This window comes from Sciurus vulgaris, assembly GCF_902686455.1.
Source record: "Sciurus vulgaris genome assembly, chromosome: 19".
Classification (NCBI taxonomy): Eukaryota; Metazoa; Chordata; class Mammalia; order Rodentia; family Sciuridae; genus Sciurus; species Sciurus vulgaris.
In genome coordinates this window covers 20,556,681-20,570,806 of record NC_136480.1, presented here as the reverse complement: position 1 = coordinate 20,570,806, position 14,126 = coordinate 20,556,681, and the positions used below count along the sequence as shown (strand labels likewise).

The window sequence follows — 14,126 nt, the reverse complement described above, 5'->3', positions numbered from 1 at the left end:
CTACAATTTCACCAAATCCCAGCACCTCCGTTGCCAGGTACAGGGCTCACCCTAAAAGCTGCCTCAGTCCACCATGAACATGTGTAGTGAGGCTCTGAGCAGCCTGTTCCTGGTAAGGCAAACTGGAAGCCAGCATCGACAGTTCAACTTACAGAACAACAAACTGCAGCACACTCACTTCACAGTAAGGCACACAGCAGGCAAGCAGGAAAGCCAAGCACACCTCTGTGCACAGCCATGAATAAATTTCTAAAAACTGAGGGCAAGAAGCAAGTTCACAGAACACACACAACTAATTTGTCTAATATTGAAAAACAAGTGAAACCAAAAGGTAAATCTGGGAGACAATAAGTAAATTGCTGAGTAATAGGAAAAGCACATCATCAACCCACACCGCTTTCGGTTGTGATTACCAGAGGTAGGGAGAGGACACATGGAGGCTGGTCATGCAGGGAGCCTCTGGGAAACTGGTAATATTCTGCTTCTTAGGATTGGTGTTTGGAATGTGTGTGTTCAGTTTAATATTCTTTAATCTGCAGGAATATGTATACATACATTGGTGTACTGCATTTTATTCTTGTTTGTAAGGAAATATTTTAAGAAAATAGGGACATTCTATAAACATATAAAAATAGCCTACCAAAGGCTAACCCTGAATAGATAATGGAGCCCCATAGTTCTTTTAAATAGTCAGGAGACAAATAAAGATCAGTCACTACTTAGAATTACGAACTGAAGTATAGATCATCCCTAAGAGGCAAAGTTCTGTAGACAGAAGGATTTCTTTAGCCCAAGCCAAAACCCTGAGATTTCTTTTTCCAAAATTATTTTTCACGAATCATTCAGCTATGCCAGCCACAAACCTAGGCATCACCTTTATCCCCCTAAATTCAATTTAGTTCCTAAATCCTACTTCCCTAGCAGGCAACTCTCATCCAGCACAGGGTACTATTAGCAGCCTTGAAGCCGGCCTCAAAACCCTGCCCACTACAGCCCCATGACCTTCTCCCAGCATTCATTCAAAATCCTTCCCTGGCTCTCCACTGCCCTTAGAGTAAGGGTAACAATTCCTGACCTGACTGAGAAGGCACTGTGCAGTCTGAGCCTGGCCTAAACTGCCAGCCTCACCTTGTCCTCTTCTCGCACACATGTACCCTTCCTTCCTTGTTTAGTCCCCCTGGCCTTCTTTTGATTCCTTGAACACATATACACTTCCCTCCTGCTACAGGGCCTTTGCACACAGGAGATCTACTGCCTCTTCCTAAAGTCCATCACCCCTTTCTAGCTAACTCCAGTGTGTGCTCAAGTCCTTGAAGCACTGGTTTCCCCAGGGAAGCCTTCCAGACAGACTCCCTCCTCCTGTCCACCATCAGACTAGGTCGGCCATCACATGCTCTCGGCAGTCTTTTCTGTTGCAGTACTTTCCATGCTTTATTTTACTTTTTGTCTGTGATTTTCAGACCAAAATCTCCCTCCCCAAGGGACCCTGAGTTCTATGAGGGCAGGGTCAAATCTGGTTTTTGTTTACACTGCAGGCCTGGAACTTAAACCCAGAACCTTGCACACAGTAGAGACGCTTAACTCTTTGTTGAATAAATGGAGTGACAGAAGACACTCAAGGTGAAAGCATTCTCAATTCACCAACCACCATCACCACCGCTTAGGCTAATGAGACCCCAAGAGGCAGGAAAGGAAGTTGGTACCTAAGAGAACGTACGCTGCACGCACTGAAGACAGCCCCTCTGACCTGGCAAGTGACCTCTGCGACAGTCCACTAGTAGGATGTGGCACAATGACCTGCGCTGGTGACAGGAGGATCCGGGTGGCCTTGTTTAAAGACTAGAGAGACACTTCTCCCTGCAAACCTGGAACAAGGTTAGAGTGTTCTGAAAAAAAAAAAAAAAAAAAAAAAAAAAAAAAAAAGTGTGGGGCTGGGGATAGAGTTCAGCTGGTAAAGTGCGTGCCTCGCACGCACAAGGCCCTGGGTTCAATCCCCAGCACCATGGGAAAAAAGAAAAGAGCTGAACTGCAAGGAGGGGCAGCACTCACATTCGGGAGGCACCATCAGACTAGAGTTTGACAGCACAGAGACCCTGTGCTGACAACCCCTCTGGATCAGTCAGCACGCGGAGCCTCAGCCTCACAGCTGTGTGTGACAGACATGCTGACGGCTGTAGTCACGAACATGGAGCCGAAAAGTGAAGTCAGTTTCTTCCTGTAAGAACTAAATGTTTGTTTTCCTTAGGCATTAGGATATGCCAAGAACAGGAGTAAAGCCTAAACTGGCTGCCAAGCTTTCCAGGAGTGGCACATGGGTACACTCCACATGAGGAAGTATCTTGGGGTTCTAGTAAGAAATAAAAAAATGACATCCCCAAACAACTCTGGGTATGTAGCTGTCCCAGGATCAGAGCAAGGAGGTGGCAGAGAGGAAGCCCACCAGAAGAGATGCTCTCCACGTCACCCTGGCAGGTGAAGCACACCACACGATCACACACAGTGGCACCTCGTCCTGCACAGGTCACCTAAGCAAAGGGCAGGCAAGCCACGATCCTACAGGTGCAGTCGATCGCTGGATATATAGACTCTTAATAAAAGGGGCTCTTTCCCTGCTATGTGAATTTGTATGCATAGTAAAATGGTTCCCCAAACAATGAGAAGCTCTGGATTGGTAATGTTGGATTATTACCTTACCCAAAGGTCAAGTCTGTGTCAGGGAAACTGATGTGCAGGGCCCACCAGGGCAGGTGCTGGGTACATTTTGAATTCACTCATACGCTGAACTCATTTACACAAGTGAGGCATAAAGAGCAGATATTCACATGGTGTGATCAGATGCATGTGCTCTGGTCTGGGAAATGCCGTCATCCCCAGGCATCTACCTATAGAAAATGGTTAAATCAACGGCTACACGTGCTGCCCCTCAGTCACATCGCACGTCACTCCACCTGTCTCCTACTCAGGCACATGATTTGGAGAGGATACAGGTGTGGGAAACACGCTGGAGCTGAGGGTGCACAGCCTCCTTCCTCTCCACTGACTTCTGTTCCTGACTCTGGACACAGTAGCAGCACTTACCTGAGGTCCCAAGAGGGCCAATTTCAGAGCTGAACCCCTCAGGGAAGCTGCTGTAAGCCCTAACACCACACTCTGCGCTGACACTGCTCAACGACAGAGTAGGGAGCATCTGATGAACCTGAATGTCCACCCGTGAGACCACACCAGCACCCCCATCCTCTCTTATACCATGCACCAGCCCATTCTGACCTCACCAACACCCCCATCCTCTCTTATACCATGCACCAGCCCATTATGACCTCACCAACACCCCCATCCTCTCTTATACCATGCACCAGCCCATTATGACCTCACCAACACCCCATCCTCTCTTGTACCATGCACCAGCCCATTCTCACCTCACCAACACCCCATCCTCTCTTGTACCATGCACCAGCCCATTCTCACCTCACCAACACCCCATCCTCTCTTATACCATGCACCAGCCCATTCTGACCTCCACATGACAGGTAAACAAGCACCACCAGAAAGTTGTTTCCTCCATCACTCATCTGGATACCCAGTGTCCATGTATGAAGGGCATGTCCCTGGGCATGCACTGAAGGTCCTACAACAGACAGGTCTGCTTTGTGCAAGGAGAGGGTAAAACTGCTGATTTTCACTGAACCTTTTTATTGAGCTAAAAATAAACTTTTCGATGCTGTGGGCATTTACTGAGCATCATTAGTAAGAGTCAGGCATCTGGCCAGGTACTAGGGCAGGAGATGAAGAACTCTGAGTCCTAGGACATCCACGGTCCTGACTTCTTTGGGCCCTTTTTCCTTGAATCACTAATTAACAATGAAATCAGAAAATCATGCCTTATAGGATCAAACCTGTATAGGACCCTACCCTATACATGACAGTTCAAGTTCAATTCTTATTTTTTCTTCTCAAAATGATAGTTAGCTTTTTGTTCTTTAGTGTTTTAAATTAACTTATAAGGAAAAAAACACAAGAATTCCCACAGCAACAATCAGGTGAAGCCAAGCTGGCGTACTCGCATTGTGGCAAAGCTCAGCCTTCAGCGACCAGGCTTCCTTTCCTTCTTGAGGCAATCAGAAGGTACACCGGAGAGCGGCAAAGAGAGTGGCAAAGGAATTGGGTCCGTCGCCAGAGTATCAAGCTCCAGCACTGAGCTGTCCTCAGCTTTAATAACTGTCAGAGACTGCTGGGAGTCCCGGAAGCCAGCTCTAATTTCCTAGGAGAGGCAACCCCACCCCTTGTCATATTTCTGGCTTTGAGAAAAATGTACACACTTCTCTTTGGAAATAGACAGTTGGTCCATGAAGTCATGGCCTTGAAGCTTCTCCTGATCAACTCATCACCAAAAAACGTACAGTACCTACGTTCTAAACAAGCTTTTTGTCTCATACTGGTTCGGTGAAGCTTAATTTCAGTCTTAAAAATAAACAGAAGGTCTACTGCTGGGTGTGGAGTGCACCCTTGCAATCCCAGGGACTAGGGATTGCTGAGGTAGGAGGATCACAAGTTCAAAGCCAGCCTCAGCAACTTAGTGAGGACCTGCCTCAGAATAAAAAAACAAGGTAAGGATGTAGCTTAGTGGTAGACCACCCCAAGATGATTGTTTCATGTGTTTCCTGTGGTTAGGCGCACCTCGATAAGAAAGTAACAATAGAAAGTTTGGAAGATAATAGTGTGTTCGAAATTATAGTTCAGAATATTACGAAACTCTCCAGGCAAAGGAGGTAAGACAAGGACAAAATGAAAAACACATCTGTTCATGAAAGTACTAATTTGTAGGGAACATTCCTCAAGCTTATTTGACAGCAGTTGCTGACACAATGGTTTAAATAAATCCAGCAGTCTGGATGGGGAAACTGAGGAAATGGTGAAGACCTGCCATGGATTGTAGTCCTTTGCAGTTACTGAGGCTAAGCTACGAGCTGAGGGAAAGCTTCACTCAACAGGCATCACCGCAAGCTGTGCTGTGAGTTCACTGGCACTGCCTCACCTCATGCTGTGTGCCGGAGCTTGCCCTTCCCACAGTCCTGTCTCAGACCTGCTGCTGGACAGAATCACTTAGGATACTTGGTCTGTTTACATTAGTAGGACGTACAGCCTACCGATGCATTGATCCTGTTATGTTTTAACAAGTGTCTTAATCTGATTGGATAATGTGCCTCTATGTCTTGTACAATCCTAAGTAAAATTAGATCTGTGCCTTCAGAGCCTGGTCTCCGATGTCTGTGTTCTTTGGGTGATATCATCATCCTCACCCTCAGCGCGACCTCTGTTCAAAGTAACTACACTAATTTACCATTTCAACTTTAACAAAAGCACACAGCTCTATGAAAAGACAATGGAAATACATAATGTTAATATTTTCTTTTTAAACCTTCTAAAAGGTCACGCTAAATGAAAACATCTAAACATAGATCGTAAATTTGCTGATATATACCCATTAAAATTGAATCTGTCAAATTCTTTTAACACTCAAAATTTGTATTTCTGAAATTAAAATGATTTCTTGGAAAGCTGTTTAAATTGAAAACAATAAAAGAATAATCAATGATAAAATCATCTAAAATAAGAATCATATAACTCACTTAACATCTGGAAACATGCCTCAAGGAGGTTCCTTTCCAACTCGGTGGCCAACAACATACTCCAGAGCTCTATTTATTATTTTCCCAGCTTCTATTTATTCAAGAAAGTAGTCAGAGCAGGAAATGGGACAAGTCAAATGATCACAATCAATCTCATCACCTTCACAACACGCTGTGACTGTAATTAATCCTCTGTTTGTTTAGGGGACTTCACACCCTCATATTAGGGCAGCAACTCCCTGCTGGCTTCAGTTGAGATAATGATGTTACAACAAGGATTGGGTTTCAATCATGATAGGCAGAAGAAAAGGAAACTGTACTTGAGGCTGTCAAGTTTTTAAAAAAGCTTTCTTGTGACTCCATTCACAGGACTCTGACAAAGCTCCCCTACACAGGGCACTTTCTAAGTGTGATAACCACATGCAGGCCACATTAATCAACGTAAGACTCTTCTCCAAATAAGATGCCATGACAAGCCAAGCCGGAGGAGATCCTGGTTTACAAAACCTGACTCAGTCAATGGCCACCCACACCCTGTGCTCCTGTGGCCTCCTCCCCTGAGCTCTGAGGTACAAGGCATCCACCAAGGAGGTGAGGGAGTGCCACCGGCTCACTCTGTAAATATGGCTCCAGCCAGCCCACTGGCAACTGGACATCTCGGAGTACTGCCTTACCTTCCAACAGTGTTTCAGCTGCCAGACACTGAACACCACCACCAAGCTGGACATGACTGACTTGAGCTCTAGATCCTAATGAAGCAAAACAAAACAAAATGTGGCCTACTGAACTGCAAAAAGGACATCAGGTCACAACTAGGAAATCTAAATACGCCTTAGTTAATAATCATGTTTCAGCATAAGTCCATTTTCCAAGGGAATCTGGGTGGGGGGAATCTGGGTGGTGGACATCTGGGAACTCTCTGCAATTTTCTGTAACTCTAAAGCTATTCTGAAAAACTAAAGTTTATCTGAAAGCACACACACACACACACACACACACACAAGTAGGATAAAATTACAAATAAAAAATGAAACAAAGAAAAAACAACAACAAAGAAAATCCCCACAAAACTTTACTTTTCATATATATAATTCTTTTATTAGTTTCCTCAATGCACTTAGTTATAGGGAACACTCACAGGTTTACCAAGGGTTATTTTAGTCTTAAGTCCGTAGGAACATTTGTAATCCTATGATTTATTGGCACATTTCTTGTAAGAGAGGACTAATGAAGAGCAACAGTCCCCAGCGGGCACTGCTGAACCGCTGGTGATAAGGTAAGGAACCATTAAGTAAATCCTTTCCACATGAAACCGCGCTGAGCGGAGGCAAGTGAACTGGCATGTACTAATCTTTTCTTGTGGAGATAAACCCACTTCCATCCAGGATGAATTTGTGGGTTTAATTAAAAGTAAACAGTAAAACTAAAGAGCAACTTGACATGCCAGAATAGGCACCTTACCAAGAATGATTTCAATTCAAGGGAAGTTTAACTTGCTTGAAATTATACACAATTGTTTCTTGAAATTTCTATATGCTGATCATTAGCAGCTAATGTAACACTTAATGCTTTACTATTTGTCAGAGAAGTAACTTGCTATATAAAAGCAAAGTTGCCCAGAGTGGCTGATGAGCACTCTGCATGCCTAGGTGTAAGAGATCCTGGAAATCGCCTTCAGTACTGCAGGTGACGGTAGATACCACAGCTCCTCCCCAGCATGACTCGGAGGTGACTCAGAACTGCAGCATGTCCTCCTGAGGTGGACACTGTTCTCTGAGGAAGTGTGCCACTTATTGCCAAAGTGGGCCCTGGGGCTGTAGGGGCCGCTTTAGGGGTGCCCCAGCACCCACTGTTACCAAGGCAACTGGACAGAGGAAGGCATCAACCTGTGTGGGCCAATCCCAGTCTCCCTCGTGTAAGCCAGGGCCTGGCGCTCCTCTCCACTGGAAGTGAGGCCACGCCAACCTGGCGCTGCGGAGTGGCCGCGCCTCCTGTGCGTGCAGGGAGAAGGACGGCAGTCTCTGCTGAGAGGCGTGAGACCCGAGGTGGAGAGCAAGCAGGCCTCACTTCCCTAAGACCCAGCTCTGCTCCAGGGCCTGGCACCCACGGGAAGCTTCAGACTCCCAGTGAGGCCCGTGGGCACGTCTAAGTCCAAACGAGTTCTTTTATGTGACCAGCTCCTTACGAATTCTGACGGGCTCCACGGCACGCCGACTGCAGACAGGGGTCTCTCAGGAAGCCCCAGCCCACAGAGTCGCCCACGGGCTCCTCGTCTACTCTACAGGCAATCCACGCCCGAAGAGCCTCCAGGCTCCCTCCAGCACACGCAGCCACAACCAGGGTCTGTCACCACGGGGCAGGCACACAGGCTTTCCTCATCTCACCGCTCGCCAGCGCGACTTCCCAGCCCCGAACACAACCTCCATTGCTATTTTGTTCCAGGCAAGCAGAGCACCTGCACATTTTGCTCCTGGATTCAGATCTGTCTTTTATCCAAACTGTTCTCTGTACAGCTGTAATTCAAATGTTCCTGGCCACCTGGATTTCCTGAGAGGCCTCAGGGCGACCTACACCTTGCCCACTGCAAGGTCATCTGCAGACGCACCTTCGACAGCCCCGTAACTGTGAAAGTCAGAGCCTCCATCTCTCCTTCCATATCCCATCGGTCTCACTACCCCGGAAGTCTGGCCACTAGTCTCCTGCTCTTTTACTACCTGGCTCATGCCTTCTCAGCCCTTCAGCCTCCAGCTGCCGGCTCTGCCCACCCTGACTCGCTCCCACAAGCTGGCTGCCCTCACTCAGCAGCTACTCCAAAGCTAGGACTGTTCCATTGCTCCACACTCCCAGGGCACAGTCCACATACCTCCAAGTGGCCACAGCTCTGGCTTCATTTCTGTTCCCATTCTGAGTGTGCCAGCCTTCAGAAGGGCCACATTCCTGTGCCGGTTGTCTGAAATGTTCTTTGCCTTGCTCCTCCTGCATTTGACCGACCCTTCTTCTTCTTCTTCTTTTTTTTTTTTATTTGAGGTGCTGGGGATTGAACCCAGGGCCTTGCTTGCAAGGCAAGCACTCTACCAACTGAGCTACCTCCCCAGCCCCCGACCCTTCTTGATCTTTTGGCTCTCTCCTTCAACTCCTGCTCCAACAAGGCTCATCTGGTTTCCTGTTGCTATGACAGGATACCAGAGGGTGGAAAGTTTATGGAGAAGAGGTTCACTGAGCTCACCCAGCAGGGGGTTTAAGAGCACAGCACGACAGCAGCTCAGCTTCTGATAGAGCCACCTGCTACTCCTCCAATGGCAGGAAAGCCTGAGGGGAGCAAGCCCACATGGAGGGAAGACCAGGGCTGACCACCTCACAACAGGCCACTTCCAGGAGAACCAGAGCAGTCCTGCAAGGACCGACCCCAACCCACCAGGGGGACCCAAGGACTCTGACCCTGCTCCCTCCCTCCACACTGGTCTGCAGGCCCCAAGCCTCCACAGCTCACACACAGAAGCCTCTGGGGTGGAGGCTGAGGCGCACCCACGGAGGTGTTCCCACTGTCTGTGATCCCTGTGGCTACTCTTGGGACACCCTCACATTCTGCTTAAGCCTGTACTGTGCAGACGGTCAGCTCTAAGAAGGAAAGACCCCCTTGCTCAAAGAAACCCCGACACTGACCTCAGCACCTGGCCACAGTAAGGCTCAAGAGGGTGCAGAAAAGAGACCACTCCGCTTGCACATTCAGCACTGATGCGGTACCTCTGCATGTGGGTCGGCCCGATCCCTCCTTTTGGCAGATCCATCAGGAAACAGCGAGAACCAAAGGAAAGAGAAGCAAGCACCTATGTGGTTCTGAGGAGCACAGGCAGAGGAGGCAACCAAGGCAGCAGAAAGCGGTGCTACGAGCTGCACTTAAAGCTGAGGAAACAGAACAGTTTCCCTCTGCAGCCTTCGCTTTACTGACTACAGGGTAATGAAGTAAGATTTCATTTAGGGGGAAAGTATGTCAAAAAGCAATGGAGAAACAGATGCACCGAGAGTATCAGTTAGAGTGAAGTACAAAGCTAAAAGTAAAGAGAACCAGCATTACAAACATTTTTTCTTCTTCTTTTCCCCACAACTCTAAAAAGCAGCTTACTAGACTGGGTGGGGTTGAGTTCACAGGTAGAGCAAGCACTTGCTAGCAGGCACAGGTCTTCGGGTCGGTCCCCAGCACTACGTAAACAGTAACACAAAACTAGACTAGAGAGAAAAAGTGATTTAACACTTCACTTACAAGCTCAGATTTATCCTGAAGACAACCAGGATTTTTAGATTTCAGTGTTATAAAAAGAAAACTAAACTTTCCTATGTAGCAAAATGAAAATAATACATTATTTGATCACACCTGTCATTTTAAAATATACTATGAATCATAACTATGTTTTAATTCCAAAACTATGTTTTAATGCCAAATTAGTTATTTGTTAATAACTAATGAAGAATTAGAGATTTTAAAAGCATACTTAATAGATGCTACATCATAAAAGGAACTTACTTGAATACTATTGTAAGTATAAAACAGATTACGAAATGACACGTGTACTATTACTTCCAGTTGTTTAAAAATGCACTGGGAGATAACTGGAGGAAGTTTGACAACACTAATACTGGTTGCTCTAGATGAAATGACAAGTCACTTGAGGTCGCATGGCTAAAGGGGAGTAGAGCTGACCATACCCCACTTCATTCTTTCTCGTCCCATCTGACTTAAAGGGTCTGCGCTGCTAAACCCTCACTGGGTCAGAACTATCACTGCTACTCAGGGTCGCAGCCCTGGATGACAGAAACAGAGGAAGGCCAGGCACAGTGGCGCACACAGGAAATCCCAGCTGCTCAGGAGGCTCAGGCAGGAGGACTGCAAGTTTGAGGTCAGCCTGAGCAACTCACAAGACCCTGCTGGAAAGTAAAAGAGAAAGGGCTGCATGCAGATGGAGTTCAGCAGCAGAGTGGTGCTTGCCTGGCAGGCATGAAGCAGTGGGTCCCGTTCCCTTTCCCCAAAAGAAAAGAGGAAAGAAAAAATTTGATATTGAATGTGGTTGAAAATTTCAATAAAAATAAACTAAAGCTGATCCACATTTTTCAAAGTGCTACATTAAAAAAAATAAAATAAAAAATGCTCTTTGAATTGGCTCTCAAAGGAACAATTCGATTCAACTAAAATGTACTGTGCTCCCAACGAACTACGAGGGGCCATGAGGCACACCTGCTGCCCTCAAAGCTCTGGGAGACAGATGTCACACCTGATTCTGCAGGAGGGGCAAACCTGACACATGCTAGTGACCTCTCAGCCACATGCTCTAGGAATATCCGAGGAAGACAAGAAGCCATCAATTCCTTTTCCTGCAGGCCAAGACCTCTGAAAGGAGGGCAGTTTTCTTCGGCGTTTCTTCCACACCCCTGAATTGAGCACAATGGCTGTGTAACATGCCACATGTAAGAGGCATGTCTGGAAAATGTCCACAACCAAACGTGACAACAAGGCAGACCTACTCACAAGCCCTGACCTCAAGCAGGTCACCACCATCGGCTGCCACCCAGGGAACGCTATAGTGAGTCGCACACAGGATGCTTCAAGAGGGCTTTTAGCGAAGGATGGTGGGAAGTACTCTTATCCAGAAAAATAATCTGCAGAATCTGTAACTCAGAAGAAGAATCAGCTTTCGTTCCTAGGCTTACAAACACGCTGAGACACAGGTACCCCGAGGGAGGATAACCATTCCCACTGAGCAAGAACAGAGGAACTGCTGCTCCAGCGCCACCAAGTCCACACAGGAAGGCCTGTGCTACCTGCATTCCAATGAGTTCTTGCCAAAATAAATGTCTGAATGTAAAAATAGAATGCGTATTTTTTCTGCTGGTCAGAATTTCATACTTGTCTGGTATTTCAAATAAAATTTTACAGTTTTATTATAATCAAAACCATCAAATGTAGACGAAGGAAAATACACAACTACATTATACAACACAGAAATAAGGAGCCAGGTTTCACTGGTGCAGGACAGGAAGCAGCAGCCAACCAGAAAGCAGAAGGTGAGGGGAAAGTCAGTTATGAAAAGCACAGATATGCCCATGGTGCACTCGGAGCGGGGGAAGTTCAAAGCAAAGATGAAAAGTAAAGCGCAACCACACGGCACCTTCAGATTGAAGGACGGCATTAGGAATTTTAATAAAAATTAGATAAACAAATGGTTTATTTCAAAGGAAGAAAAAACAGCTGGATCATCAATTTGACACACAAAGTAAAACAACACGGTCTATTCTGAGAAAAGTTCTGCTCAAACTGGTGAAGGGGAAGAAACACTCGTATGAATTTGGTTCCCCTCCCCCATTCATTATCCATTTTCAAAAAAAAAAAAAAAAAAAATTGACAGACTATATTAAGAACCTAAGAATTTCACTTCATTTCCTGCAATTTAAAGCCAAGAGAAAAAAATCTTAAAAGAAAGATTAAGATGAAATAAGAATGACAATCCCCACACTGACCTGAGGTGCCATCTCCTGCACTTTAATGAATCAAGATCGTCACGTCACTGTAGTTAAGAAGGAATGCCACGAGAAAAGTGCACTCCCTGAAATGGGGTCCTGACACAAACTCCACACCCATCATGTGTCTGTAAAATCCCTTCCCTTAAAGGAAAAAAAAACCACACACAGACTCTTTGGATTTTTTTTATTACGAAAATGAAAGAAACAGCAGGAAACGGCAGCAGCGGGATACTGGATAGGCTTAATTAGCAAATGAAGTGATGACAGGTCATCATAACCTCAGTGATTTAGGTTCGAAATTCCACCTGATAAAACCTGGATTTCCAACACAGGCGGCCCCACCTGCTCAGGTGTTAAGTGGCGCCTTGAGCAATCCCTACACACTTTCCACACCAGACGCAGTGCCAAGTTTTTCATATTTCACTCTGCGATATAATCAATTACCAACAGTCAAAATGGATATTAAAAACCATACTGGAAAAAAAAAAAAAAAAAACAATACTGAAGTATTCACTGACCAATCACAGAAATAATAAAAACGTAATTTTGTATGTGCGTCATGACTGATGCTGTGCCATCAATTTCTATGGCACACAGAAACCGTTCCAATCGACTAACAGCCTCTTGGTACTGAGACAGAAAATACGGTCATGTCTGGTAACTCCCCCACTAAATGAACTTCACTGCATTTTTAAATTTAATATTTTATCTACTAGGTTTCCTCAATTGAAGCAAAGGTAAACACTTTTTGAAAATGCTACATTCCAAGTGCTGGAGCCCATCTGTGAGTGTGCAGACTCTTCGACATATATGCTATCAAGAGTCCTGCTCTCAGGCTCTGAAGTTATATTTTTTGTACTCTGAACTACGGACACTGAAAACCGCAGGAGTTGGTTGGACAGTCAATGGCACATTTCCCATCTGGATTAGATGTGATCGGTGTACATCCTTCGATGTTTACACATGTCAAATGTGCGGGCACAATACACACCCACAATAAATATGCCCTGGGCAGAGGTTGGGACACTGCCTCGAGGCTTCCTGATGGACAGCCAGGAGAGCAGCATGAACACCCATGACTCTCTTTAAATACCCACCTTCCAGGCACGCAGTGCAATTTCTTCTAATAAAACGAACTCCTTGGCATCTGTGCCTCCCTCCCTCCCTAAGTGCGTTCACCAAGGTCCCCCGCTAACCTAGTCACTTCTGAAGTGTTGGGCAGCTACACGGGTTTCCCTCCCACTCAAACTTATTCCCCATGCTCCTCATTTTCTTATTCCTGGGTAAGTGCCGTTTCAAAATGAGAGCATCTAAAACTTCTTTAGTGATACAGAACTTACTTGGCTTTCTGAATCCACACACAGTAGTCAGAGATGTAGAGGTCATTCAGAATGTAAGCAGGATCATTTTCCTGAAGAATTTTGTGAATATCCAGTAGACACTTTAAAACTGCACTTTTACCTGAAGGAAATTGAAAAAAGAAAAGAAAGAAAATCAAGTCATCCTGAAGAAAAAAACACCTGATATTTTTAACTGAGAAATTCAGACACCAAGGAGTAATATAATGAAAGCAGCTCAAGAGTTTTGGTCATTTCTTAAGAATACTTTTTTCTGAACAATATTTTTAATATTCCTTTAGTATAGGAAAAAATACTAGTCACATTAGGTCCAAACCCCTCTTTCCTTAAGGATTATGAATACTCTATTGTTAGCCAATTAATTATAGATATCATAAAAATTCTATGAACTATAACTGTCAATTAAACAAAAGGAGTTTTCCTAACTAAATATTTAAGAACATCATAATTTATTTATTTATTCACTTATTTTTTGGTAGCAGGGATTAAACCTAGGGGTGCTTAATCACTGGGCCACAACCCCTGCCCTTTTTATTTTGAGACAGGGTCTTATTAAGTTGCTTAGGGCCTCATTCCATTGCTGAGGCTAGCTTTGAACTTAGGTCCCTTCTGCCTTAGACTCCTGAGT

The 14,126-nt window shown here is 45.4% G+C and overlaps 1 protein-coding gene and 1 long non-coding RNA gene across 8 annotated transcripts in view; both read right to left on the bottom strand.

The window, feature by feature from the left end:
- SHQ1 (SHQ1, H/ACA ribonucleoprotein assembly factor) overlaps positions 1-14,126 on the bottom strand; it is a gene marked incomplete at its 5' end in the record, with an annotated part of 84,681 nt that overhangs the window by 21,902 nt on the left and 48,653 nt on the right. For all 7 annotated transcript variants that reach the window (XM_079122576.1, XM_079122579.1, XM_079122580.1 and 4 more), the window contains one exon: positions 13,481-13,601. In XM_079122576.1, coding sequence (XP_078978702.1) covers positions 13,481-13,601 — 121 coding nt within the window. The remainder of the gene's footprint in view (positions 1-13,480; positions 13,602-14,126) is intronic.
- On the bottom strand, positions 2,168-7,632 carry LOC306650389. Its single transcript, XR_013760908.1, has 3 exons — positions 3,710-7,632; positions 3,515-3,666; positions 2,168-3,267 (listed from the first exon to the last, which is right to left on the bottom strand). It is a non-coding gene; the product is annotated as an uncharacterized lncRNA (long non-coding RNA).